General features: G+C 35.6%; 1 protein-coding gene across 4 annotated transcripts in view; it reads right to left on the reverse strand.

Annotated features, from left to right (window-relative positions):
• Gria3 (glutamate ionotropic receptor AMPA type subunit 3) overlaps positions 1-27721 on the reverse strand; it is a 288699-nt gene that overhangs the window by 92450 nt on the left and 168528 nt on the right. For all 4 annotated transcript variants that reach the window (XM_070039784.1, XM_070039786.1, XM_070039785.1 and 1 more), the window contains exons 5-6: positions 21364-21417; positions 1862-2023 (exon numbers count right to left, since the gene is read on the reverse strand). In XM_070039784.1, the coding sequence (XP_069895885.1) occupies positions 1862-2023; positions 21364-21417 (216 nt within the window). The remainder of the gene's footprint in view (positions 1-1861; positions 2024-21363; positions 21418-27721) is intronic.

Consider the following 27721-nt stretch of genomic DNA (forward strand, 5'->3'; position numbering starts at 1 on the left):
AATCTATGCTAAGTGAGCTATTTAATTTTCTATTTTATTTAGTTTCCACTTAACCAAATATAAGAATATCCATTTCCTAAACAAACAAAAGCCTTAAAAGGAAATGTTTATAAAATGTAGGTGCAAATTGTATTCCAGCATTTTAGCCTTAGACAATTTTCTTTCCTACAAGGAAATAATGAGCATCAATTTTAATGTGGGCTTTTTTTCTAATAAATTAAATGAAAGATTCTATAATAATGCTAAGGAAAAACAATCTGAAAGTTGTAACTATCTCTTTAGCTATTCAATTTTCTTAAGTTTTTTGAAGGCTCTTACTTATAAGCCATCAGATTTTTTCTTAGCAGTTTCTAAAACGTTATAGTACAAACATCAGTTATTATCAATTGAGATTATCTTCCTTCTGTACAAGTTACACAGTATGAACATACTACTCTGAAGTATACTTTTTACCTTTGTGCATTTTGTTTTACATAACAGTGCCTGGCACAGTATAGTAGCTACCTAAAATGTTGCACAAATGAATTTACCTCTAATCTATCACCTATGGATAGCAAATCAAGGAATTAGAAGTATTATGAAAATCTAAATTTGTAGAAGTTCACATAACTGTATTATGAAGGTAAATATCAGTTTAGCATGTTAAAATTAATTGATTATAGGAATTTCTCATTGGAGTTGTGGCCATATATACTGAATCCAGATAGAATACTTGATCTGAATGCAAGGCAGCATGTTTTACAGTGGTACTGTATTAGGGAAATCTGGCAAGTATAATCACTATATCCACAGGGTACCACTTACCTGGTAAGTTACTTAATGAAATGATAAATATGTTTAACTCAAAACTTTTCTAGAACATGCCAATTGTGTAAAGTAAGAACTCACTTGTTTTAGGTGGATCTGTATATGTGGTACAGGATGTATTTGTTCTCTGGTATTTGTTCCCTACTGTTCTTCCCTTTGCTTTCCTTTCCCTTTCTTTTTCCTTTTCCTTTTTCCCCCCTAAGGAAGGGTCTTAAATCTAAATGATCCCTCAGTTTACCTCATATTCGTAGTATATATTTTTTTACTGTAACAGGAAAGAAGAATATATAGTCAATTTTGTACTCAAATCACTGCACTGAGGGAATGAGTTATTTTAAAAATACATTTGAAGGATCATTTGTGTAACATGAATAATTTTCCCCTAATTTATCTGTTTTAATTCCTGAGTTTTAAATAATACGATTTCTAGCCATAGGGGAACACATGTGAAAAATATGTATTCTGAGCATGAATTTTCTGCTTTTAATATTCTTATCTTGATTTTGTGAAAGTGAGCAACTTAGGTAATCTAATTAATTTTAAAGATAATTTTAAAAGCAGGAAAATATTTATATTGCATAATATTCACATATACACATACATACATATGAAACACACCTAATTCACTTGGGTGTTTTGAGATTCATGGATCTTATTAACACAAAGCAATCACATAAATAATGTAAAATCTAATTTTCTGTTTCAGACTATCAATCTTCCTTACTTATTCCCACTGCTTTCATCGTTTGACTGACTCAGGTTCTTGTAAAGTTGTAAATTATTGTGAGCATATTACAAATGAAATTCATTAAAAATTAAAGTAACTTACTCCAAAATACTGAATTTTAAAATATTACATTCTCTATAGCTTCTTTGGTTCGGAGCTTAGTTTTCAAAATCAAGAGCATCATCTGCAGTTTTTTTTTCTTTTCAGCTCCCCAAATCACTTCTGCATAAAGACCACTTGATCAAAAGATGACCCTAAGTACATAAGGGCCATATGTAAATACTTTGAAAAGCTGACCTTAGGTTTCTATATGCTGTGGACCATTACCTTTAGTGGTGCATTCTTGGCTTCAGGAAATTCTCTTTCATCCAACCTCACCCAACGTTGTATGAACTGCTGGACCATAGGGTTTTCATTGTTGACAATCTGGAAACCTGTAATATTGGCTCCACCATGCATGACTCTTTCCAGCAAAATGTCAGTAAAACCCTAAAAGATAATGAAAGGGAATCATGATTGTAGGAGACCATGTGTTCCTACTTACTGTATCTATTTGAGTACTAAGGATGAAATGGAAATTTCCTTCCTTAGAATTACTTACTTGCAATAAAGAAGCTCTTGGATATGAAACTGGTTCTTAGAGTACCATGTCTGAAGCTATAGGTAACATAAAATATGCATCCTTCCATTTTACCATCTTTTATTTATTGTAGCTGCTACAGAGACAAACATAGGTGCCAACTTCAAGCAAATATTTTGTTTCATTTACCTGTATTTTCAGTCTTTTTTCACTGAGTAAAAATATAATACTTTATGTAATTGGAAAATGTTGAACAAGTTTGATCCTAATGAGATCTATAAAAATCTTTTCTTTAGCTTAACATGCCAAAGACAACAGATTGCTTCAGAGTCTAGTGATGAGTACTTTAGACATTTTGTAATTCACAGCAATACCGGTGAGTGAAAGTGATAGCTTGGTTGTATTAAAAAACCCTAATATATGTCTAATGTGTGTCCACCAATGAGTCTTGACATCTGCATAGCATCTACCATTTGCTTTTTACCTTGCTTTTATTACCATTGGTTATCATCTCCTGAAATAGTCGCTTCAGGATTCATAACTAAGACATTTCCTTCTGGGCACCACCAGTTCCATTGGATATTAATGTCTTAGTTACCACACCCAAGAATTGGTACTACTTCTATTGGATTCTTATCTTCTGCTTATTGCTGTTAATATGTTAGACTCCGTAATGCACTCCGGCTAGCTTTCTATTCATAAGAAGTAAGGAGAGTTCTTCTTTGTTAGATACTCTCAACATTTTAAAGTGAGAATATTTAAATACATAGAAGCTTAGTGAGAATATTTAAATATATAAAAGCCTCGAAAGAAGAGTACAGTAGGCACCCATATAGTCACTCTTCATAGTTAAATGTTAATTTATTCCTAATTGTCCATTAATCTGTTTCATTTTTAGGATGCACTTCAAAATAAGTTGTAGATATTATACTTTACCCATTATGAATTCAGCATGTAGTTGCTAACTAAAGTTCAATGTTTGTGTATAGTTATTTTCTCTTTCCCTTGCTTTACAGGGTAAACTTTACATCCAATAAAATGTACAAATCTTAATTGTACCACTCAGTGGGTTTTGAATTCCCTATTAATTATTGAAATGCATATCATTTCTTTTTTTGGAATTCTAGAAACATTTTCTTGAAGTATAATAATCATATGGAAGACTAAACCAACCTTCAATGTATATCTTGATGAATATTCACAAACTCAATACAAGTTTAGACCCAGTATTCAGAAATGTCCCTGTATAACTCCCTAATCACTGCCTGAACCCTGAATTATTAATTTTACATTTCTATAACATGAATCACAAGACAAACTTAGGAAATACTTTCTCAGTTGTTATTTACAGCCCCTTTTATCTTCATTTCATATATGGAATAGGAGGCCAAGGAAATTGGACAGTAAGCCAAGTCATTTGATTTGTTTCACTGAGAATACCTCCTCCTTCCTGATAACCACAAAGTGTTTTATGAATTAATACTAAATTATTATAATATTCTTCCAAATACCTTCTTTATGAGAGAAAGTAAGACTCAGTGTTTGCTTCCATTTGTTATTCTTTGAACTAAAAGAAGCAGAGACTAGCTCGTGTGCAAAGTCTAGTCGCTACTATCATTAGAGCTCGAGCATGTTCCTTAACTCTTTCTTTCCTAAACAGAAGTACAAATAAAAATGGAAGACAAAACTTAAGTGAATACCTTTAATTAAGATGCTGCCAAACCATATTTGACAGTAACAAACAGCACATGAGAAAACTGACCAACTATCCATCTGCCTTTGTGGTCAGAGTTTAGCTTGTATCATGAAAGCCTGGACTGGAGAATCAGAATTCACTTCCTTGGGAAGTAATGCTTTTAAACCTTTCTGTTTCCAAGTGTAACTGACCAAAGGTACACTAGAAAGCTAAGCAATGTGTCCCACACTGATAAGCAGAATTAAAGTGAATGGAGGGAAAAAGGACCCCAGAAGTCTGACTTCTGCCTTAAGGCCTAGAGTCAGATTTGCTCTTCTACTAACTCCCAAGAATCTTCACCTTGTCACACCGACCCACACCTGTTCTCTCTTAGAAGTCTTCTTTCTTCAGGGAGCATATTGTAATTTGAAAATGCTTTTATAGCCCTACTGTGTACTCATTCTGTAACAATATTTTAACCATAGCACAGAGGACCTACACATTTCTCAGTCAACCCAGGTTTTATGACAAATATAGCCAGGAATGAGTTCTGGTACACATTAGGCTAAAATTAGCACGATGTTCCTGATGATTGCGCATTATGCAAATCAGGCCACGGAAGATCACTGCAACCCTTTCTTCTTACTGACAAGATCTCAATATCACTAGTTCCTACTGAGTGCCTTGAAGTCTTATTAGGGAACACTTGAAGAAAGCACGTTAGTGTACCCCATTGTACAAAGTAAAGAGAGCAGAAGTAGGTGGAAAAACAAATGAGGCAACAGATGCTTAAGTACATAAAAGAGCTCCCATTGCTAAATGGCAAGAGTTGATTGGCTTCTAATCCTAATTCTGTTCCTACCTATTGGTGCACAATTTGCTTGTTCAAAATTTCTGTCAGATTTCATAACTTGAATATCATTCTAGTGCTCAACATTTAGGCATAGCAAACCCCAGTGCTCAGAGATAATCCACAGCATATTGTCCCTAAGCCCTATGAAGTGGTAGAAGACAGAAGTAAGGAGAAAAGTTGGCAAAAGTTTCAGTGTTGGGAGCATAACTCATGTTATAGTTCCTCCTTAAGACTTGGTGAACCAAAGTACTCAAGGTGGTCAACTTAATTCTATGTCTCTCAGAAGACCCCCAAAGAAACTAACATTCAATAAATGACCACTAAACATATGGTCGGCAGAAAGGGAGAATAAGAAGGTGGAGATCATCAGAGAAGAGGTCGCTAAGGAGAATGATGTTGCTGGCTCTTGCTCATATTCCTACATAGATTCCAATTTTGAAAAATATGTTTATCATTATTTCTCTATTAAGTTCTTAGAATCTATTGTAATGTACAACCATAGCTGGCAAAGTTGTTTGTTTTTGAAGCCCAAGACCATCCACCTCATCAGTGAAATCACTAACATAACAATGCTAACCAGTAGCTACACAATAGGTAGGAAATAATGAATGGCAGAGAGTAGAAGGAATGAAGAGTACAAGAGAGCAGGAAATGCTGGGCTCCTGTCCTCCGTATCTGCTATCCAAAATTTAAGATACTATTTGTTTCCATAATTTGTTAGACTTTAATCATTGGGCTGGACACAATCCATATGGTATTAATACTGAAGCTTTGTATCTTTGATACCAATATAAAAACAATAAAATAGAACAGAGACCATACAACTCACATAATATATAAAAAGAGAAATAAAATGCAAGTAGGATATGGAACTTATGAGAAATATTCTGATTTAATGAGAAGATTTCTGGCCAATGATTATTTATATCCACCCATGTGATTAAGACATTTCACTTGTCTATGATTCTTTTTGTTTTTGTTTTTGTTTTTGTCAGTCATGGGACTTCAACTCAGGCCTGGGTACTGTCCCTGAACTCTTTTGCTCAAGGCTAGTGCTTTACCACTTTGAGTCACAGTGCCACTTCCAGTTTTCTGGTGGTTAATTTGGAGATAAGAGTCTTAGGAACTTTCCTGCTCCAGCTGGCTTGGAACCGCTATCCTCATATCGCAGCTTCCTGGGTAAGATTACAGAGGTGTGCCACACTCACCCAGCTTGTTTATAATTCTTTACAGAATTCACTTCTCAATTATACACAGACCTTGAGGAGCAATATTGATGAGTGCCTCTAAAAGGCTATTTATAGGCATTGACCCAATAGAAGTGATCTTTAAAAACCTGGATGAAAAGGGCAGAAAATAAAAGATGACAGTTATAGAAATTAAGTGTTAGGATATAGTTTCTGGCTGGGGGAATATATCGATGGATATTCACTTATTATCTCAGTATGTTAAGGTATTTAACTTGTCTAACAATTCTTACGAGATTCCTTTTTTTTTTTTTCTTCTGGCACTGAGGTTTTGTGGTACTAAGAATTACTACTACTTGAGCATGCTTCCAGCCCTTTTAACAATTTATTTTTCAAATAAAGTCTTGAATTTTTGCCCAAACTGTTCAGGAATGTGATTCTCCTATTTATGTCTCTCCCCACCTCCTGTCCCTTGAATGACAGGTACTCACCACCACCTCATGCTTATTGGTAGAGATGAGATCTCACTAACTTTTCCCATGCACTGCCTTCAAACCATAATTCTCCTGATCTCTGCTTTCTCAGTAGCTAGAATTACAGGCATGAGCCACATGTCCAGCATCAGATTTCCCTTTCAGAGTTGGCCAGATAAAGGTTTCAATTGAAAATACTGACTGAGTCTGTTGAAAAGCTCTGCAGATACACTAGTACAACAAACATAAGCATCAAACATTTTGGTCAATCAAGCGGAAAACAAAGGCTTAAGGTTAGTGCTAGAATGATGGAAACTAGGAGAGAGGTGTTGAATGAAGGCAGGAGTCAGCTGGCTCCTGGATTACTTTCTATTCAAATTCAATTTTGTATTGCATGTACAGTTTCCCATTTCCCATTGACACTTTATATTGTGAGAAATTATAGTCTCTGAGGATTGAAAATAGGCCTAATTTTTCCCACAGGCTTAACAAAGGCATTAATGGGAAGGAGGTGACCAAGAAACAATTAGCAAGCCTGAAAACATTCATTTAGATGGAGTAAAAGTGAGAGACTGAGAACCACACAATATCTGAAACATAAAGTAAATAAAAAACTCAAAAGAGCTTTGGAAGAAATAAAGAAGTTAAGAGAGAAGGGATGTCTGATGGGCTAATTGACTCCCAATTTCTATTTTCCCTTCTAACATGGTCCAAAGTGTGTTGTCTTTTGTCACATTTCTAGTTTCTATTTTGACATATGTATGTACAGTTTACAGATACTAACAACAGATGATTACTTGGAAAATTTTAACAAACATGATAACATGAAGAACTTCCCTTCTAGTATTTTATAAATACCTTTTAATTAATATAAAGTACATTTTTTCTAATACATTTAAAATATAATTTTATCTTGGACAAATATTTCTAGATTTGATGATTGATAAGAATGCATAGGAGAGGGAGACTTGATTATTTGAAAAGGTTGGTTTCCCTTATTTGCAATAACTAGTATATGTCTGCGATAAGCAGAAAAGGTCAGATAAGATGATGTTAAGTGAAAGGAACCCCAAGATAGGGACACAAGTGGCTTTTTCTTCCTTGCTATTGTTTCTAATGTATTCATAAGGTACCATGTGATTTTTTTTGTTGCTTTGTATGTCCCTCCCCCACTATATTTGATGTTGGTATAATTTGGGGAGGGGAAGGGAAAAACCAAGTTATTTAAATAGTGATACAGATTGACCCATTGCAACAATGAAATGTACAAGGCGCTATTTCAAAAAATGAACTTTACAATTTAGCCGTGTGTGTGTGTGTGTGTGTGTGTGTGTGTGTGTGTGTGTGTGTGTGTGTGTGTAGCGCTGAGGAGGTGGGAGGGAAGGGATGGTAGGGGAAAAACAAAGGAGGAGGCAACAATGCTGGATAAGAAATTTACTCATTACCTTGCTCATGTAACTGTAATCCCTCTGTACAGTATTTTCACAATAAAAAAATTAAAATAGGGATACAGGTGGACTCATCGCAACAATGAGATGTACAAGTCGTTATGTCGAAAAATGAACTTTACAACTTTGGTGGGAGGTGGGGGTATGGGGTGGGGTGGGGGTGGGGGGGATGTGAGTGTGGGGGGGTATGGGAAGAGATAGGAAGGGGAAACAAAGGAGGAAGCAACAATGCTTGATAAGAAATGTACTCATTATCTTGCCCATGTAATTGTAACTCTTCTGTACGGTATTTTCATAATAAAAATTAAAAAATAAAGTTCAGCAAAGACAATGATGCAGCAGAGCTGAGAACAAATTCCTTTCTACAATGTAGTATGGTAGGCTAGGCTTACAGTGTTAGCTGACTATTTCCATGAAGGGCAGGAATTGGCTGGATCTTCATCCTGCTTTACCTTCTGTCAATCCCAACTTAAGCCTCTATAAAGACAATAATGCAGTGGAAATGTTCACTGAACACCTAGAGGATCAAAGGAAATGTAAGAGGCTAAGGTCTTTGACAGAAGGTTTGTCTAAGAGTAGGTTTTGTCTTGCTCCTGGTTCTTATTAATGTACAATGCCATTATATTTAAGACAATTCCTTATTTGTAACTATTACCACATTTGTCTTTTTATATTTACTCATTTATTTCAATTAGATTTTTATTATCTTTACATGGTTGTACAAAGTGGTTTTAATTTCAGAAGTCAGGTATGAGTACAATGCATTTTAATCAATGTCATACCTCCCATCTTTCAGGTTTGTCTTTTTGAGTTGACAATATACCTATTTCAAGTTTGGGTATAAATGCCAAATATGTCTAAAACCTCTAGACAAAAACCTAGCATAACATACATGGCCACCAAACATATAAAATAGGCACACAGATAAAGTATATATAAGGTTGAAGAAAAATGGTGGAAAAAAGGAGATGCATGCTGAGGGAAAAAAACCACCTGGCTGTTAGTGTATCTTCCATCTCTATTGCTTTACCAGGTAATGACTGGAGATATAGCTCAATAGGAGAGTGTTTGCCCCTACCTACATGGCCCTAGTTTCTAGTCTCAGCACCACAAAATGTTTTGTTTTCTAACAAATTATTAAGGTATATTAAAATAATGCATTTCATTATGACATTTTCATATAGATAATATACTCTCCCTCCTCCACTTCCTCCTCTTCCTTCTTTTTTTGGTAATATTATTTGAAGTTTGCTAACGAAGGTCTTCAGAAATTTTGTTCAGAAGTTTTGATTCCTTGTTTCTCTATACTCTACAAAACTACCATAAGTGAAATGACTCTCCAGACTGAATATCTCCTAGGACAATGTTAGAGTGTGGCCACAACTATTATATATGCACCTCTGGCTATGGTTAGTTTCCTAGCCCCTGGACATTTTTCCTTTCACATTATAAAATGTACAAGGGAGATTTACCACACCTTTTTTTCCAGCACTTTAAATGTCTGGCTTCCCTAAGTATTTGTAAAGTTGTCCACATAGATTTTTATTACTCAAAAGCTATTAGGGAGAGAGTAAAGGTAAAATAATAGAGAAAGCTATTTCAGGAGACAATGTCAGACTAAATTGTTGTATTTCTTCTTCCTTCTTGGCTTCCCATTTCTTTATTTCCCAGGATCACCAGCAGTTGGTGATGGCTATACACAACTATTATGTGGGAGAATTCAGTCCTTGATTTCTCAAAATTTCTGTAAAAATCTAATGAAGCAGAGTTATGCTTCTAATACCAAACCTAAGAGGTAAAGGAGAAAAGAGATGGTGGAAAAAGGTATACATAGGGTCTATCAGCTCTCAAATTATTCTCCATAGCTATCACAGCCTCCACCACTGCAGCTGCCTCTTAATCTCTCTTTATTATGTGAGCATGTCTACAATGTTTCATCCTTATTCATTCTGCCTGAGGAGTAGGGCATAACTTACTCATCTAACCAGCTCTAAATATTCCTGTGAGACCTTCTCATGTCAGACGTACTCCAACTAAGGCCATTCAGGCTTTCATGATCTCTCATTTTCTGCTGTCCTGGTTGTGTCTACATTATGCCTTCAACACACTTCATATGTAGCTATCTTTAACCATGCCATTTTTTAATTTTATGCCAGACCTAATATTTATTAGTCTTTAAATCTGATTGACACCATTACCTTATTGTCCAAAATAACCATGTTATTCTTCATAATGAACAATTTATCAATGTATTAGTAAAATAAGTATTACAGTTATTAAAAAAATACTGCACAAAGCCAGGCACCGGTGGCTCATGCCTATAATCCTAGCTACTCAGGAGGCTGAGATCTGAGGATAGTGGTTCAGAGCCAGCCCAGGCAGGAAAGTCCATGAGACTCTTATCTCCAATAAACAACTAGAAAACCGGAAGTGGTGCTGTGGCTCAAGCGGTAGAGTGCTCACCTTGAGCTGAAGAGCTGAGGGACAGCGTCTAAGCCCAGAGTTCAAGCCCCATGACCGACCAAAAAAAATACTGCACAACTTGGGGGGAAGGGGGAGTTGGGGAGATGGGGAGACGGAAGGGATGGTAGGGGAAAAACAAAAGAAGAGGTAACAATGCTTAATAGAAAATGTACTCATTACCTTACTCATGTAACTGTAACCCCTCTGTACACTATTTTTTACAATAAAAATATAAAAAATACTGCACACATAAATTGGATATATATATATATATATATATATATATATATGTTACCCATTCCCTCATTTTTCTCCTACTTTCCCTCCACTCACCCTTCTGTCAAGTTGTACAGATCACTTCCCACATATATTGTATATTGCTGTTGCATTGGTTTCCCCCTTGTCCTTTGTCTCACCATTCTGTTGTTCTCCTTTACTTCCCTAATTCAAATAAACGTATATACAATTCCAGGGAACCAAAATCAAATACAGTGACAACAGAGGCTATACCATAGGAGGAAGAACATAAAAAGAAACAAAAAATCATGTAGTATATTAAAAACAACAACAAAGAAAAAACCTCTTGTGTCCATGTTTGGAGTTCATTTCGCTTAGCATCATCTTATACGGTCATATGTACATAGCTATTGAGCTAGTCTACTCATCTGATAAGATTATCTTAGACATATACTAATTATTGCAAATAAGGGGAACCATGGGACCTATGTTTCTTTGTGTCTGGCTTACTTCACTTAATTATGTATTTTTTTCCATGCCATTTTTCAACCTTGGTATCTTTGTCTCATCTCTTCATCTAGACAGTATCTCTATTTCATTACCTATATCTTAACATTTCTACTGCAATTTCATTCTTTAATAATCCATTTCTTAGAGAACATTAGAAGATGATCAATACCAAAATATAGTGGCACCTGTGAGTGACAATAACAAATCAAAATTACTGAAAGCTCTTTACATAGACCTGGGGAGCAGATTAATCGGTATTGTACCTGCCAGTGCTCAAGAGCACCATCTGAAACTTTGTAGGCTTTGATCAACAACTCCATAATCCTTCCTCTCAGCCTCTAGTGACTATAATTCTTTTTTTATCTATTTAATTGTAAAGGTGATGTACACATAGTGACTATAATTCTACTTACTAAGAGTTCAGTTTTAAAAAATATTGTGCCTATAAAATCATCATCAATCCTCCTGTATCCATTTCTTAACTAGGTACAATTGCACCAGGTTTGTACCACCATGCACAGTTTAATATAAATGCATTTTTGAATTTCTGTGTTTATTTTAGGAGGGATTTGTTGGGATATAATCCCATTGTAAGTAAAGGAGCATCTGTACATCCAGAAATAGAAATACTGGGCCTTATGACACTTCTACTTTTAGGACTTTTGGGAAAAATGCCATGTTATTTCACAAAATGGCTACACTAATTTATATTCCCACCAATAATGTACAAAGGTTATTTTCAGCATCTTTACTAACAATTAAAATAAGCAAAATAATAACTAAGAGGCATCTATATTAAATTTGTCTCTGTCCTTTACTAAAATTTGTGCTATTTAATTGTTTTCCTCAATGATTGAGCCATGTGCACAGGGGGCTTGAATTTGGGGCCTGGGTACTGTCCCTGAGCTCTTTTGCTCAAGGCTAGCACTCTACCACTTTGAGCCATAGCACCACTTCTGGTTTTTGGTGGTTAATTGGCGATAAGAGTCTCACAGACTTTCCCCCCCCTGGACTGGCTTTGAACTGGGATCCTCAGGTCTCAGCCTCCTGAGTAGGTAGGAATACAGACATGAGCCACCAGAATCTGCAAGCCCTGTACAATCTAAGGACTGTACATGGACCTTTGTCTTCTCATGACTTCTGTGCAGTAAGTACATGTTTTTTTATAAAAACAATTATTTATTTATATTGTAAAGGTGATGTACAAAGCAGTTATAGTTATATAAGTTAGGTATGAGTACATTCCTTTTTGAACAGTGTCACCTCTTCCCCCTGAGTAAGCACATTTGAATACTCTACAATGCAATTGATGAAAAAACTCCCTGTTTTGCTAAATGGAATGTCTGTTAAATTCATTTTAATATTTCATAGCGATTTTAATAATTATATACTGCATGGCTTTTATGGGGTAAATCTAACTGCATCCAATTCTAGTGTTTACATTTCACCAATTCTGTTTGGCTAAAGCTTATGGCTTTGTTGGCTAATTACCACAGTGGTTATGCCATTAAAGTTTATGTTCAGAAGGAAGAGATTAGATTATATGAGAGAAAGCAGACATAGTACTAACCATAGGGTGAGTGGAAGCTCTCACCTTCTTCATACTAATATTTACTGCTGTGCACAAGAGTAAAGAAATATAGTATAGTTTCTCAAAGTGATTCTATTCAGAGGGAAACTACTCACTTGCATTTGTAAGTTCTGTTATATTTCATCAATTATATCACTTCTTAATCACCTAACACCTGTTTGAGTCAGAGTACTTTTGTCCACATTTGAACATAGCTTTATACAATGGACCACAACTTTGTGCCTGAGCAGTTCATGCAGGGATTTTTAGCTACCCTTGGTAAGGTTTTCAAGGCCATTTTTTCCCACATGATGAAACAACTGTCATCCAAACACACAGTTTTTGATTTGAGAATACAAAAAAAACCCAATCTTCAAAAGATTCAAGTAAACATAATTATATTCCATGCCCTTTGCTTTACACATACTGAAATCCATTTTCTTTCTAGTGTAGATAATTAAGAGCTGAAGGTAAATATATCCTAGTACTATTTTTGAGCATTTATTTTCAAGATATTATGCAGATATGTCTTTCATATAACATTAATTTGTGGGTGCATTTTGTATGTAGAGGGGAAAAAAGACCAGATTAAATGGTTGACTTTCACTGAATTGTTGATCATGAGCAAGAAATGGGGAGGGTGGCCTGCCAAAGGAGATTAAAACAATAGAATGAGGACTGGAAGGTTGCCAGGGATGACAATTTATCTCACAATTTGGATGAAGGGTAGCTGTTTATTTTATTCTATTTGAATTGTTTATCTGGGTGATGCTTCTATACAGAAATGCATAGTAATTGTGGCGACTCAGGTTATCATGTTGCTAATGAAAGACACAAGTCTTTTCCTGGAAATAAGGTCCATCCTCCAGGGAGCATGTAATGTGCAGAGTGAAAGATTATACCATACAAATTAGCACTTGATTACAGGCTGCTTGTATTGCTCACTCTTTTATTCTCTAAAGCAATCAACAAACATACTGTGAGCTGTTAGTGCAATGGTGAGCCACACCAAACTTGTGCACCACCCTCATAGCACTTCAGTGTATTAGCTGTTATTTGTAAGAATAAACAAATAATAATGACGATAAACAAGTGCTATTAGTAGAGGAAATAGCCACTGATGTCTTTTTCATTAACAGCTTTATTGAATTGCACTTTATATACCACAAAATTCTTCCATTGGACACTGATCTTTATTTTGGTAGCAGAATTTTATTTTTTTTAATTTTTAAACGTTTTTATTTTCTTGTAAAGATGCTGTACAGACAGGTTACAGTTACATCAATAATGAGTACATTTCTTGTGGAGGATTGTTACCCCCTCCTTTGTTTTGGACACTGACTTTTAAAAAGCATATGTCACATCAAATTTTAAAACTGGTCAGAGGTTTGCATGATAGGAGGTATATCATGGCCTAAAAAAGCCTTATATAAGTTGTCCTATCTTTTATTCTGTTTTTATATATTTTTTCTGATAATTCAGAGAACAAAGCATGCTCATATACTGTTCCCTATGTATAAACATTTCCTGATTTTCATGTAACTGGACCTTTCTTATCATTTAGGGTGGGTTTTTTTGGTTAGTCCTGGGGCTTGAACTCAGGGACTGAACATTGTCCCTGAGCTCTTTTGCTCAAGGCTAGCCTTCTACCACTTTGAGTCACAGCTCCATTTTCTGCTTTTCTGGTGGTTAATTGGAGATAAAAGTCTTACCGACTTTCCTGCCTTTGGACTGCATTCCACAGATTTTCGCTTTCTGAGTTAGCTAGGACTACAGGTTTGAGCCACCAGTGTCTGGCTAGGGTGTTATTTTTAAGTCACCTTTTCTACACACTCTTCTCTGGCCACATATGTACAAATGCTATAGAAACAAAAAGTTCCTGTAAAGAACTTTAGATCAGCGCTAGCCAAAATGTGTACAGACTGGACAATTCATTGTTTTTTTTTTTTTTTACCAGTCTGAAATGATACAAAGAAAAGAAAAGTAACAATAATTTTGTATCAACCTTTGCTGCAGTTTGACCTGGTAATATAACTGCTGAATGTAATAATGAGAAGATTGGACTCCTTTTATATGTCTTAATGTGTTCATTTTAGCGAACTAATTTTTGTCTTTTTTTTTTGGTCTATGAAGATTTTGGCGGAAAACTGGTTCATCTTTACAAGTAGCTTATGAATTAGTTTTTAGAGGGAATGATCTAGGTTGGGAGAGAAAACAGAATTAATTTTGCTAGGACATTGGGTTGGAGGTGGTGTTTCTTACTAATTTCAGATAGAAAGGAGGGAGTGAAAGGAAGATGGAAAGAGCGAGTAAAAGTGAGTGAGAAGGATGGGTGGGGAGTAACATGGAAAACAATGTTTCACTCTAATGGGGAAAGAGAGAATGGGTATCTGAATGTTGGCTACTTTATGCTAATACATTCTAAATGCATAATAGGAAGTTAGACTCCAGACCAATCCCCATTCGCCATTCTCTTGGTATTATACCAAACTGTATCAATTTGAAGAAGAAATTGAATCATGAGCCACCAGAGAGATTATATAGACAGGAGACATGACTGGGCTTGCTGGGACTCAGAACCAGTGGGAACTTTTCCCTCTAAGCCCACTCTCATTGTCTGCAAAGCTGACCTCCAGTTTAATGAGCTCTGTGTTAACATGCCATCTGCTAAGGTGTCACTGATCACAACACATGGATTTGCGTATGTCGTTTTTTATTTAGAACATTACAATTGGGAGCACAAAGAAAGGGAAAGTAGAGAAAAGAACAAGAAGACCTGGAAGGGGAAGGGAGCAGACGGGAGTAGTTGTTATTGGCAAGCAAAACAGCATGACTCAATCTCATTCAAATCTGGTTTTGTTTTAAATGAAACAGGCTCTTTTCTCTCTCAGGTACATTCTGAGATATGGTAAACTGCAGAGTTCACTTTGTCAAGCTTAATCTGGGCTGCCTTTTTGGATTCTATTTTATGAGTAATGCTTTTCTATTAGTAAAAAATTTGATGTCATCTAATATCCCTCCATTAGCATACTAATCACGTGAAAGAGGTGGCTGGAGAAGAAAAGAGAGAGAGACAAGAGAGAGAGGGAGAGTGGAAGAAGGAGGAGGAGGAAGGGGAAGGGTAGAGGGAGGGTGGTGTGGCTCAAATTCAGTTTCACAAAGTTGTCCTAGCTCTTTTATCTGTGATTACCTCACTCAAACTGATAGTTTGTGCTTTTTAGATTTTTCTTTTTGAATATGTTCTCATGTGACTGCTGTGGAGCTGGGCTTCTGATTCTGAGATATTTGGTAAGTACATTGGGAAGAGCAAGGAAATCTACCAATTGTCTATCCAACCTGGATTGGAAACCTAGCTTTGCAATGGATTATCAATGAGAGTGTGAGCCAGTCAAGTATCTTTTCTGATTTCATTTCCTGATCTTGGAGAGGCTTGAGGAGATGGGTAGACAAGAAGTTTCTCCTTATAGTAGTTCTGAGATGATCAAACAGGAAGTCTAAAGAAAATAGCTAGCACAGCAGGCCAAGTGAAGATACAGTTATTTTCCTCCCTTCTTCTTCCCAAGCACAATGACTTGCTTGATTGCCTGCTTCTGCTGCTCTCTACTACTGACAGCTGACATTACCTTACCTTACTTCCACTTGGGGACAACTGTCCTTAATCTAGGGACCAAACTAACTGACTAACTGGTACAGCACTGAATAAGCTCTGCAATGTCTCATGTTCTCCTCTGGAAACTTCAATTGCTTAGATTTCTTATTTTTTTGGGTTAACAGATATCTGTTGTTGTACCATCTCATCCCAGATCTAGGACTGGTAGCATTTCTTAAAAGGTAATATAGTTCAATTTTCAGTAACACACACACACACACACACACACACACACACACACACACACACACACACACACACACACACACACACACACACACCTCAAATAGATCTAATTTGCTTTCTGTCAACTGCTTGATAGACTATTTTTATTGATTAATCACATCTTTATCTCTGTTTATAATTAGGATAAAGGTACTTTCACTCTTCTTGGCATTTTCCTGTCTGTACTGATTTTAAAGCTTCAGTCCACCTTAAGATATTGTATTCTCAAGGATAACGTTGCTGGGGTTTTCTCCCCTCATTTTTCCTTATCATTCACAGCTGCTATGTCTATACTCTTGCTCTGTCCTAACCTACCCAAAGTGGCCTTCTAAGAAGGAATAAACACTTTGGGGTTGTTTCCCAAATTTTAGTCATTAGCATGGTCCCTTTATAGTTTATTTTGCTATAAAGGTGAGTTATCCAAACTATAATTTACTTAATGTCTTTTCTTTACATTGACATGGGTATTTTTGGACCTAAATATCTGCTTTAACCTTATTGTAAGGGATATTATATGTAAAAATCAGTGTTGATGGGATAGTTACAATTTACTATTAATTTAAAAACTAATAAAATTTGAAAGAACTTTTCACCATGTATGACCTAAAATTATCTCATGTCCAAATAACACCTTTTTGGTAAATATTATCTGACTCCATTTTATAAATTAAGAGGCAGGTTTATAGGGCTTTCACTGACCATAAGTCTAGTTAAATGAATTCCTGGAAATCAAACCTTTCTACTAGCTTCTAGTCTAGTGCTTTTTTCTTTCATTACCCCACCCTTTCTCATTCCTTTGCATCAATTCTTAAACTTGGCTTATGAGTCTGGATTATTGAAATATATAACAAATTAATGATATGTAATATGCCTGGGAATACAGTGTAAAGATCCTTATCTCAGACCTTGTTCTTGTTGTAAGAGAAAGAGAGGCCATTTAAATGGCAGGTTTCATACAGGCTGGTTACCTCTGGGACTAGAGTAGAGAAACAAGACTTTCTTAGTCCTGGAAGAGAAAACAAGAATCAATTATGGAAGAACCTGTAAGAAGAAAACACATCATCAACTGTTACAGAATTTTAAGAGACTTACTTGCTCTATTGGGATATCCACTTCTGGCCTAACCAGATCACCTTTCTGGCCCATGTTCCTGGTAGAATCTTTTGTTTCTTTCAAGGATTTCAAAATGTTAGAAAAGTTTGCAGCTTGTTTTCCAATCTGAAATGTACATCCTGACCTGAGAAAGGACTTTTCTGAAGCATTCATGGGATATCCATTTTCTTGCTTTAAGGGAAGATTCATATAAAAACACATAGAACTCTTTGCCAAGTAGATGGTTTAGTATCAAAGGAGACACTTGAAGCTATGGTGAAAGTGATTTTAGGAAGCTTAGCTAGGCAGAGTGAGTGTCCTTCAATGCACATGTGTAGAAGAAAGAAGTGGTTGGTTTATGGTGTTGTAACACCAAGACTCAGTTTTAGAGTTTGTTCCCCTGAATACATATACATCCTCAGCTTTCACCCAGCTGGCTCATCTTGCAAGGCCAGATGGCTCATCTTGAAAGGAAACATCTTCCTTTTTTGACCACTCAAATAGCTTTTAAATAGTTCTGGTTTACTCTTTATGTGTATGCCTTTGCTGGAGGTGTTTGGGAGTATTTTTATCTGCTTAAAGTCTGGAAACCATAGAAGGGACAGTCAGTTTCATAATTATTATCAAAGATAAGCAGTATTTCCCAGATCTATTGCCCAAATGCAATTTGATATAAAGTATAGGGGCTTCTGGAAACACATGGCTGAGTTTAAATGGAAAGAAGGTCACTAGAGAAAGAGAAGAGGTAGCAGCTCAAAACATGATAAATGAGTTTTTGTTTTCATTTTCCAGACTGACTTGATACTATACATTTTATTTTTGATTGTTATTCTAAAGGTGCTGTACAGAGGGGTTACAGTTATATAACACCACTTTCTTTTGAAGGGAAAAATTGTGCTTGCTTTTGTAATAGCCATACAAGATCATTCACTCTCTTCTGAATTGTGTGGTTTGGATTAATTCTTTACTTCAACTTTGTCCTAGCAATTCTCACCTCTCTCTGTCTTTCTGCCTCTCCTATGTCTGTCTGTCTCCTCTACATTTTTGCATATGCTAGGTGAGAACACTTCCACTGGAGGTATATTTCTACCCTTGCTTTTTGAATGACTCTGAAACTGTCCTTGAATTTTTTATGTATCCCAGCCTGTCTTCAAACTTAAATCTTCTGCCTCCACCTCCCAAATGCTGGAATTACATGTGTGTACTACCACACCTGGCAGAATTTTTTTTTGTAGTTTTTCGCTCTGCAGGCTTTCATTTCTGCCAGATCTAGGTCTGAAAACTGAGAGAAAAGCTTTTCTGAAGGATAGCCACTTGAAGATTAGAAGTCTGGCTTGAAATTCTAGAATGAGAAAGGTCTCTGTAGATCATATTAGGTCAACTGAAATAACCATTTGTGCACAGCTCAAATATCCCTTTTAGAAAGAAACTGACAAATTTCAAAGGTCTTCAGTATCTTCCTGGGTTTTCAAATAGAAGGTGTTTGCTTCCTGGGCAGCTGGCAGTCAATGACAGCAAAGTGGTGATGCAATGGCTTGCTAATTGGAGCAGTATAGGTCTCATCTATGTGCAGTCCTTGCAATGTAGTTCCCAGTTTTGCTAGCCAAGGCTTTCTTAGAGCTACAGCATAGTCTGAAGTTCTTCCCAACATACTTCTGTCTTCATCTCTTTCTTCAGTGGTATCAGAGGTCTGCTGTGGTATGAAGCTTTCCCTGAATATTCATGTTTTTCTCTTTTTTGGTCTTTCACAGGGACCACTTCCCAAAATGTCTTGTACTTCTAATGATGTCTTAGCATGTGCTTTCCATGAATCACTAAACACACAAATGAAACCCCTTCTATTCCTACCTCTACATCCACAGAAGAAAATAAGGTGCATACAGACGAAGTGATTTACTCAAGATACCATGGCTGGCTATTAGCAAATGTAAAATGGCAACCAAAACCTTGTGACCTCAAGTTCAGTGTTCTTCCTCAAGCTTCAGTGAAGCATGTGCAATGTGAACCACTTTTTGGAGAAATATACCAAACCCATATTTGGATAGATCTCTTTATTGTAAATACTATTATTTATTTAAACATTAAACGATCATTTCACATTTGTTAAATCTCTATTTTAGTTCCATATATGATGATGTCTGTAAAATTTTGATTCACTATTTTTATATAATGCCTAGTAAAGAAATATATTTTATTTATTTATTTATTTTTATTGTGAAAATACCATATAGAGGGGTTACAATAATGTAGGCAAGATAATGAATACATTTCTTATCAAGCATTGTATATTTCTATTAAAATAAAAGTTTGTGACAGGACTACCTAAAGTCATCCCATGTACTGTTAGTGATGGATAAAGCCCACAATTTAAACACTTTACTACTTTCTAGGACATAAAGATAGAGGCAAAAGAGGAAAGGGATAGAGGAAGAAGCAGGAAGGGAAGAAGGAGAGAGGAATATTTATTGAAGGTGGCTCAGTGGTAGAATGCTTTCCTCACATGCATGAGGCCCTGGGTTAGATTCCTCAGCACCACATAAACAGAAAAAGCTTGAAGTGGTGCTGTGGCTCAAGTGATAGAGTGCTAGCCTTGAGCTGAAGAGCTGAGGGACAGCGCCCAGGCCTAGAGTTCAAGCCCCACACCCGAAAAAAAAAAAGACACATTACCAGTAACTGTCTTAGGTGCTTAGTAATAGCTATAACTGCCAACCATGCCTTAATTTAACCTTTATTCAGTTAAACATACTTTTACTTATCAGTTGTGTAGAGCCCTAATTGAGCATTTTTAAATGTGAAGTAAGAATGAAGATTTTTTTCCCTCCTAAAACAGTGGATTCATGTGGCTTGAAGTGTTCCACATTGATTAATTTATTGAAAATGTGTACCAAGTTTGAGAGCAGTTTTATGTAAGACATCTTTTGAATACACATACTTTCAAAGAAAGAATCTAAAATAACGTTTCCTTTCTCATTAAAATACTCATTAATAAAACAAAATGCTTTAAGAAATCTAGGAATATAATTACAATAATCTTTTACCTTTGTTACTCTTCTTTTACTTTAGAGCTTTATAATGATCCTGGTTCCTAGTGCTAATGAAACAAATTGGGATTAGAACTCATGCTATATAATATTTTAATGGATTCTCAGTATTGTAATAATTTAACATTTCTCTTTCATTCCATGGAGATAGTATTATTCAGATCATTCACCAAACAGATATTACAAATGTATAAGCCATTTTGTTAATTCTTAAATTATTCTTTCAGATAAAGAATAGGTATGAAATAACCTTAAAGAAATACTAACTCCTGAGATGTCACAAATCTTAAAGGCAAGAGAAGTTTGAAGGTAAAGATTTAGATTGTGTCTTATGTAAGGAGAAAGGTGCCTATACATTGTGACAGAGTTATTTAATTATGCCATGGTGAAATGTACTCTGGTGTATAGTTTGTAAAGATTGGGTAGTGATCTTCTTCTGAAAGGGTGTATCCAGTACAGATGTGCACAAATGCTTATGTAAATTGTTTAAAGAATTAGCTTTATATGTAATTTGTCCCTTGCTTTACATGTCAAACCCGATTAAAGACTTCACATTTTAAATCCAAATTTAATCTAACAGTAATAAGGGAGGAATCATATCAACTTATTTTTAAGTAAGTTAAGAATACAGTTTCACAGCTTAAACAAAGAGCATAATTGAAAATGAGACTACTGCTTTCAGGTTTGGATATTTTCTAAACACATTTCTTCAAGCGTGTACTGAATACATTAAGTACTTCATGTTTTTCCTGCTTAGATGATTATAGATGACACAATCTAAACAGAATATATTGTCTACACATACTTTAACACTGCTTTTTCTTACCAGGTTAGCAAGCATGTAGTGATAACCTCTCGAATGTTTCCCCAGGATCACAACCTGAAGAAGAAAAAAAAAAGAGAAACATTGCTTATTCAAGAGGTACATTTTCAATTGCACAATCAGTGGCATGGCTAGAACTAATAATGTCTTTAAATTGTCAACAAAGCAAGATGTATTTTCTATATAGTAAAATAACAGTTGGATCTGGCTTCTTCTATGTGCATTTTCCTTTCTGATAAAACAGAAAAAATATTCCCTGTATCAAAGTTAGTGTGAAAACAAGGGGAAAAAACTCCAAACTTCCAGGTCAGTAGCATCATTGTCACTTAAAATAGATGGCAGAGGCAATGAAGCTGATAGCCCACCCCCACCAGTGAACTGGATTTCTGTACTTAGCTATTGAGATGGAAAATGAGCTGAACTTTGCATGCAAATTAGAAAATAGAATGTACAGTACATTTTTTGTTATCTGGAATGCTTAGGGAATACAACACTCAAAGAATGGGGTTAATGGGATTTTCAGGTTAACTGAGGTTACTTTTGCTTATTGAAAACCTAAATGTTAACTTTCCTTTTTCTGTCTTAATGGGAAAGACTTTGAGACCATCAGTATAACTTTTTGTGCTGATCACAATACCTTAGGCCCATCAAAGGCAGTTTCCCTCAGGGAACATTTGACAATACCTAGAGAGGAAAAAAATCCCTAAATATCTAGAGACATTTTTACTTGTCAAAACTGGGAGGAGTACTACTAGTATCTAATGGATTGAGGCCATGAATGCTGGTAGACATCATCCGATGCAAAGGGCAATCCTCACTACCAATAATTGCCTCACAAAAAATTGTCAGTTGTTCTAAGGATGAGAAACATTCCCTGAGGTTCATTATCATTATCATAATTTTCATGAGCAACACTGTGATTAATAATAAGCCTTAGATTTTTCAAAGTACATTTTTATTATATCAAAATATGAAAGTGGGCTAAATATTTTCCAGCCAAATATACTAGCAAACAGTTTTGAGTAAATACCTGATGTAAGTGTATGTTCTCATAAGAAAATTGCACAAACACTTTTATTAAAGATTTTACAAAATATTTTATTTGAGGAGAATAATAACATAGAATTTAAAGACATAGCTGGGCGTCAGTGGCTCATGCCTGTAATCTTAGCTACTCAGGAGGCTGAGATCTGAGGATTTTGGTTCAAAGCCAGGCCAGGCAGAAAAGACCGTGAAACTCTTATCTCCAATAAGCCACTAGAAAACTGGAAGTGGTACTGTGGCTCAAGTGGTAGAGCACAAGCCTTGAGCTGAATTGCTGAGGGACAGTGCTCAGGCCCAGAGTTCAAGCCCCACGACCAACAAAACAAAAAAAAAGAATTTAAAGACATGACCAAGTTTTGTACTTGTCTGAAGCTAATATAACTTTTGGGGCTCTTCTTATGGAAAATAGGACACAAAATTATGAATACAATATTTGAAACAGGGCCTTGGAGACATGCCATGCAAATAAGGAGTTGTTAAGCTTAAGCTTCATGATGAATTCTTTTCTAAATGCAGCTGTCAAATGGCTTAAAAATCAGAAAGACAGAATTGCATACATATCAAATCAGAACTTTATATGAAAAGCTGTAATAGTAATGAACACAACTACCCTCATTTTACTGCCTATGCCATGTATAATTCCTAAGTTAACTTAACAATCTTATTTTATGGATAAAGAATATTAGCTCAAGGAGAGTTTAAATTATTTGTCCAAGACCACATAACTAGGAAGTGGTAGCGCTGGAATTAGAAGCTGGATCTTTCTTCCTTTGGAAATACTTCAATAATTTAGGCAGAACCTCCATATCTCTGTGTTATGCATTCACAGATTTAACTAACCCTAGGCCGAAAATATTTGAAAAAAGTGTTTGTATAGATCATGTACAACCTTTTATTCTTACCATTATTCCCCTAGATATAACATTTATAACATTTAAAACATTTTACTACATAAAATATTATAATATAGAGATTATTTAAAGTGTACGCTTTAAAATATATGTGTAGATTTTATTTAAATACTATTTTATATAAATAACTTGAGCAGCCACATCTTTTGGTAACTGCAGTGGGTATGGTTATGTGTCCTGGTACAATTGTGTGCAGTATGGTGTACTACATGGCTTCTAAGTACAGGTGGTCCATAACATACCTTGAGTTAACATGCTTTTCAACTTTACAGTGATGTGATAGCTAATAAATGATAATAATTGCTCTAAGTTCTTGGGAAAGAGAATGGCAAGATGTCTAAGGCATGCACAGGGAGGGACACATGGAAGAGAGCAAGTTTAAGCTGAGCCAGACAAATAATAAATTTGAATCTAATCCTTAACATGCTTTCCTTAGAATCAATCATGTAATTTCATATTTGTGTTTTGTGTGTGTGTGTGTTTATGCAAGAGAGAGACAGAGACAGAGACAGAGACAAAGAGAGCACAAGAGATCTGTTTTCTATTATTTTAAAATATGAGCCATATTTCTGACTGATTATTTATGAAGGAAATGAAAGGTTAATGAATGTGTTGAGGAGGTGATTTCTCATGCTGCCTTGACACAAATGAGCTGTTAGGTGTCTTCAGGATGTATTCTTCAGTGTCCTCTTGTGAGAAACATCCATGCTAGTGACATTTGTTAACTTTTGGTGGCAAGTTAGGACAATATATTTGTTGAATTTTTAATTCACTGACAACCCTCAATATAATAAAGCCAGGGATTTTTAAAATTTTGTCACACACCGCAGTCTTAGAAATAAGGAAGTAAGCCCAAAGGGAGTGAATATGTTTTTTTCACCAGAGGCAGAGTTTAATGTCCTTCTGAGAGTAAGCAAAGTGAGAGGGGCCAATAGAAGATGGTAGTGGTGTAAGAACATGGAACGAGAACCCAGGAATTGGACTTTGCCATTCACTCACTGCTTGACTGTGGGCAGATCACTAAATATTCCTGAGCCTCCATTTCCTTGTCTGTAGTCTTGACTTTCCTATCACAGCCGTGTTGCTAAGATCAAATTGGATAACATATATATATATATATATATATATATATATATATATATATATATATATATATTTGAGATGTATTGTGTAATGTGGAAAGAGGCCATTCTTTTGGACATTGTTTCTCAGGTTAAAAAAAATAACCCAAGAAGCTCTTGGAATATCTGCTTTAATCCCTATACAGATTGTCTGCCCAAGACAAACTGACTTATTTGAAGGTAGCTACCACACATCACTCTTTCAATAGTTAGCCTTAAACTGGAAGAGATGGGAAAGTTATCTAAAGATAGGAACATTTAGGTGTCACAAAGCTGCTACACTGAAGCCCATAATTAATTCCTCATCCTTGCTTTCAGTGCCTTCTCAACTCGTATTTAACATACAGTCTTTAAAATCTTAGTTTTCCAGTTCACAGTAAATTAAACACTGCATGCTAGAAGGGGTGTGTATGGAGGCAGGGAGTGATATTAGAAAAAGGTACATTAGTAGCAGAAGAATTGATGGACTGATTCAAAGGAAAAGGAAGGGACCAAAAAATGCAGACGTTGTATTACTACATAATATAATCATGGATGCTTGCTGTTTTCTGTGAGTTCCTGAGTCATCAGGCTATGATTTATTGTGTTCAGAAATTGCTGCTGAAAGATATAGGTATATATATAATATACATATTATATGAGAATATATATATATATATATATATATATATATGAAGAGAATGAACTTCAATTCTATTGAAATCTTACTTATGCCAAACAACTGTGATTCTACTAATGTGAGCTAAGAAAAAATGTCATAGTTTGTTCTTGGTATCCTCCCACCTTTAAAATATTTTTTGGGCCTGGGCTTGTGGAAACAGAGTGGTATGGGATGGTTATATGTAATGTACTACACAAAAAAACTATGTAGTTGCAGAAGTGGTTCTTGTTCAGTTAGTCCTAAGTCTTTATTCTTTCCATGTGTGAACAATGAACAAGACATAAGTTGTCCCCTCAGCTATTTAAGAAGTCTGGTAACCAAGAGAATATTCAACTTTGCTTTTTACAGTAATTATAAAGCTTTTCTGAATTCATTTCAGAAGTTGAAATATAAAAAGCTGTTTTTTTACAGTTGACAGTGAATCTGAAGAAGAAATTCAAAGTTCCCAATCCATCTTCTGTACTAACTTGCTTTTGTAAGATTTGTCGGAGATGATAGATGGCTTGCCCTGATGGCAAATATGATAAAAGTAATAAAGAGAAAAGTGTGAAATATTGATAAAATTCACTGTTTTAAGGAAACTTATTTTTATCTCCATATATAGCATCTCAAAAAAAGGCCAAAATACTCATTCAGTGAGCAAAAATTTCTTCATAGAAGAAAGAGTGGTTACATATGAACACAATGAGCCAATGCAGATAGCATTAAATGGATTGTCAAGGAAGCTAGTGAATTATAATCTACCCATTTAGGGGAGATTTCCTTTTACTGAGTCCCCTTATGCACTTCTTTGTGAAATTAAGACTTGGGTATCACTGAGTAGTTAAAAATAATTTATAAATTATTCAGTAGGTTTTCTGTGTAAGAGGCCATTTCTTGATTTAATGTTTAATCTAGACATTTCATAATTTTAGAAATGTGAAATGAAATTGCTCCACAAGACTACTTGGGAGAGGCCCACAGATCCGTTGGGAGGCAAAAGCATCTGTTTTTCTATGCTCACATTTTAGGGGAAAAAAGTGTGTGAAGAAGTGTGTATGTTTTTTCTTTCCTTAGATCCATCTGGTATGCAGATTAGGTTATTTGCAGACCTAAGTATCTCCATGTTTGGATTTTCTACATCACTGCCAGAAAAGGATCTATGTATAAAGATTGATCTTGCGTTGAGTACGGAGCATGCCTTGATGTTCACCTTACTTTGTTTTTCTTTGATTTTGGCACCCTGTGAACATTTGAGGAGATGGGGGAAAAGGTGGGTGGGTGATATTTCTGTTTTAAATTCACCAGGGTGTTCTGTGTTACTGTATGTGTATTATCTCTTTAAGAGAAAGCAATTGTAGCATATTCTATTTTTTGTTGGTCATGGGGCCTGAACTCAGGGCCTGGGAGCTGTCTGGGAGTTCTTTTTGTTCAAAGCTAGTGCTCTACCACTTTGAGCCACAGTGCCACTTCCAGTTTTACAGTGGTTAAATGGAGATGAGTCTCACGAGGACTTGTGTGCTGGCTTTGAAGTGTGATCCTCAGATCTCAGCCTCCTGAGCAGCTTTCCTATCCCTTCAAATGAAAAGGAAAAGATATAGTTATCCTAAGGCATGCTATATAATTTCATCTGTACAAGTTGTTGAATCAATGGTATAATATACAAATTAGCCTTAGAACATGTCAATACTTTCCAAAAGAATTTGTGATATGATCTAAAGTGTTAATCTTCTTGAATAAAGACTCCAAGTAACTAAATTGCTTGAGTCTTAGCAAATACATATCAGAAGACATTCTAGTAATCAATCTGCACACACATAGTCTTCTATGAATTAATGACAGTATTTCTAACTTGGATAAATGTGATGAATTAGTGAGACAGAGAAGAACCAATCACCTATACCAAACTCAGCTTAAAGGCAGTAGGGATGGGAATGCTGCAGACAAAGAAATGGCAAAGCTTTTCATACAGGAGAAAAATCGAATTATAACCAAGGAATCTCATCAGTGTTTATGCTGTTTACAGGGATCTGTCTGCAGAGAGAAGGCAATTGAATAAGCACTGAATAAGATGCTAGGATGTGAGGATTAGAAAAAAATATTTTAAAAAGAATATGGTTTGGGCTGGGAATGTGGCTTAATGGTAAAGTGCTTGCCTAGCATGCATGAAGCCCTGAGTTCAATTCCTTAGTACTACATAAACAGAAAAAGCTGAAGTGGTGCTGTCGCTCAAGAGTTAAAGCTCTAGCCTTGAGCATAGGGAGGCTCAGGGACAATGCCCAGGTCCTAAGTTCAAGGCCCATGACAAGCAAAAAAGAAAAAAAAGAACATGGTTTGGAAAGTTTTACTTTCTAGACTTGAATATTGCAGTCACCATGACTAAATAGAATACATGGAAGAATTAATAATAAATGGTAAGCAAGGTAAAAGGCAATAAATAAAAGGCAATAAATGACCTATTTATACTTGGAAATATTGTAGTTAAAGGGATGTATTATCCTTGCTCTTAGTGATAAGGTACCATTTAAATGCATAGTGGGTATACCTCATCAGCTCAACCTTAAAATAGGATTTGTCAAATTCTACCCCATAAACTTATTGAGTTATGCCTTTCCTGCATATTTCAATACTATCATTTCCCTAAT

This window comes from Dipodomys merriami, unplaced genomic scaffold (assembly GCF_024711535.1).
Source record: "Dipodomys merriami isolate MVZ:Mamm:240054 unplaced genomic scaffold, mDipMer1.0.p SCAF_3, whole genome shotgun sequence".
NCBI classification, from domain to species: Eukaryota; Metazoa; Chordata; class Mammalia; order Rodentia; family Heteromyidae; genus Dipodomys; species Dipodomys merriami.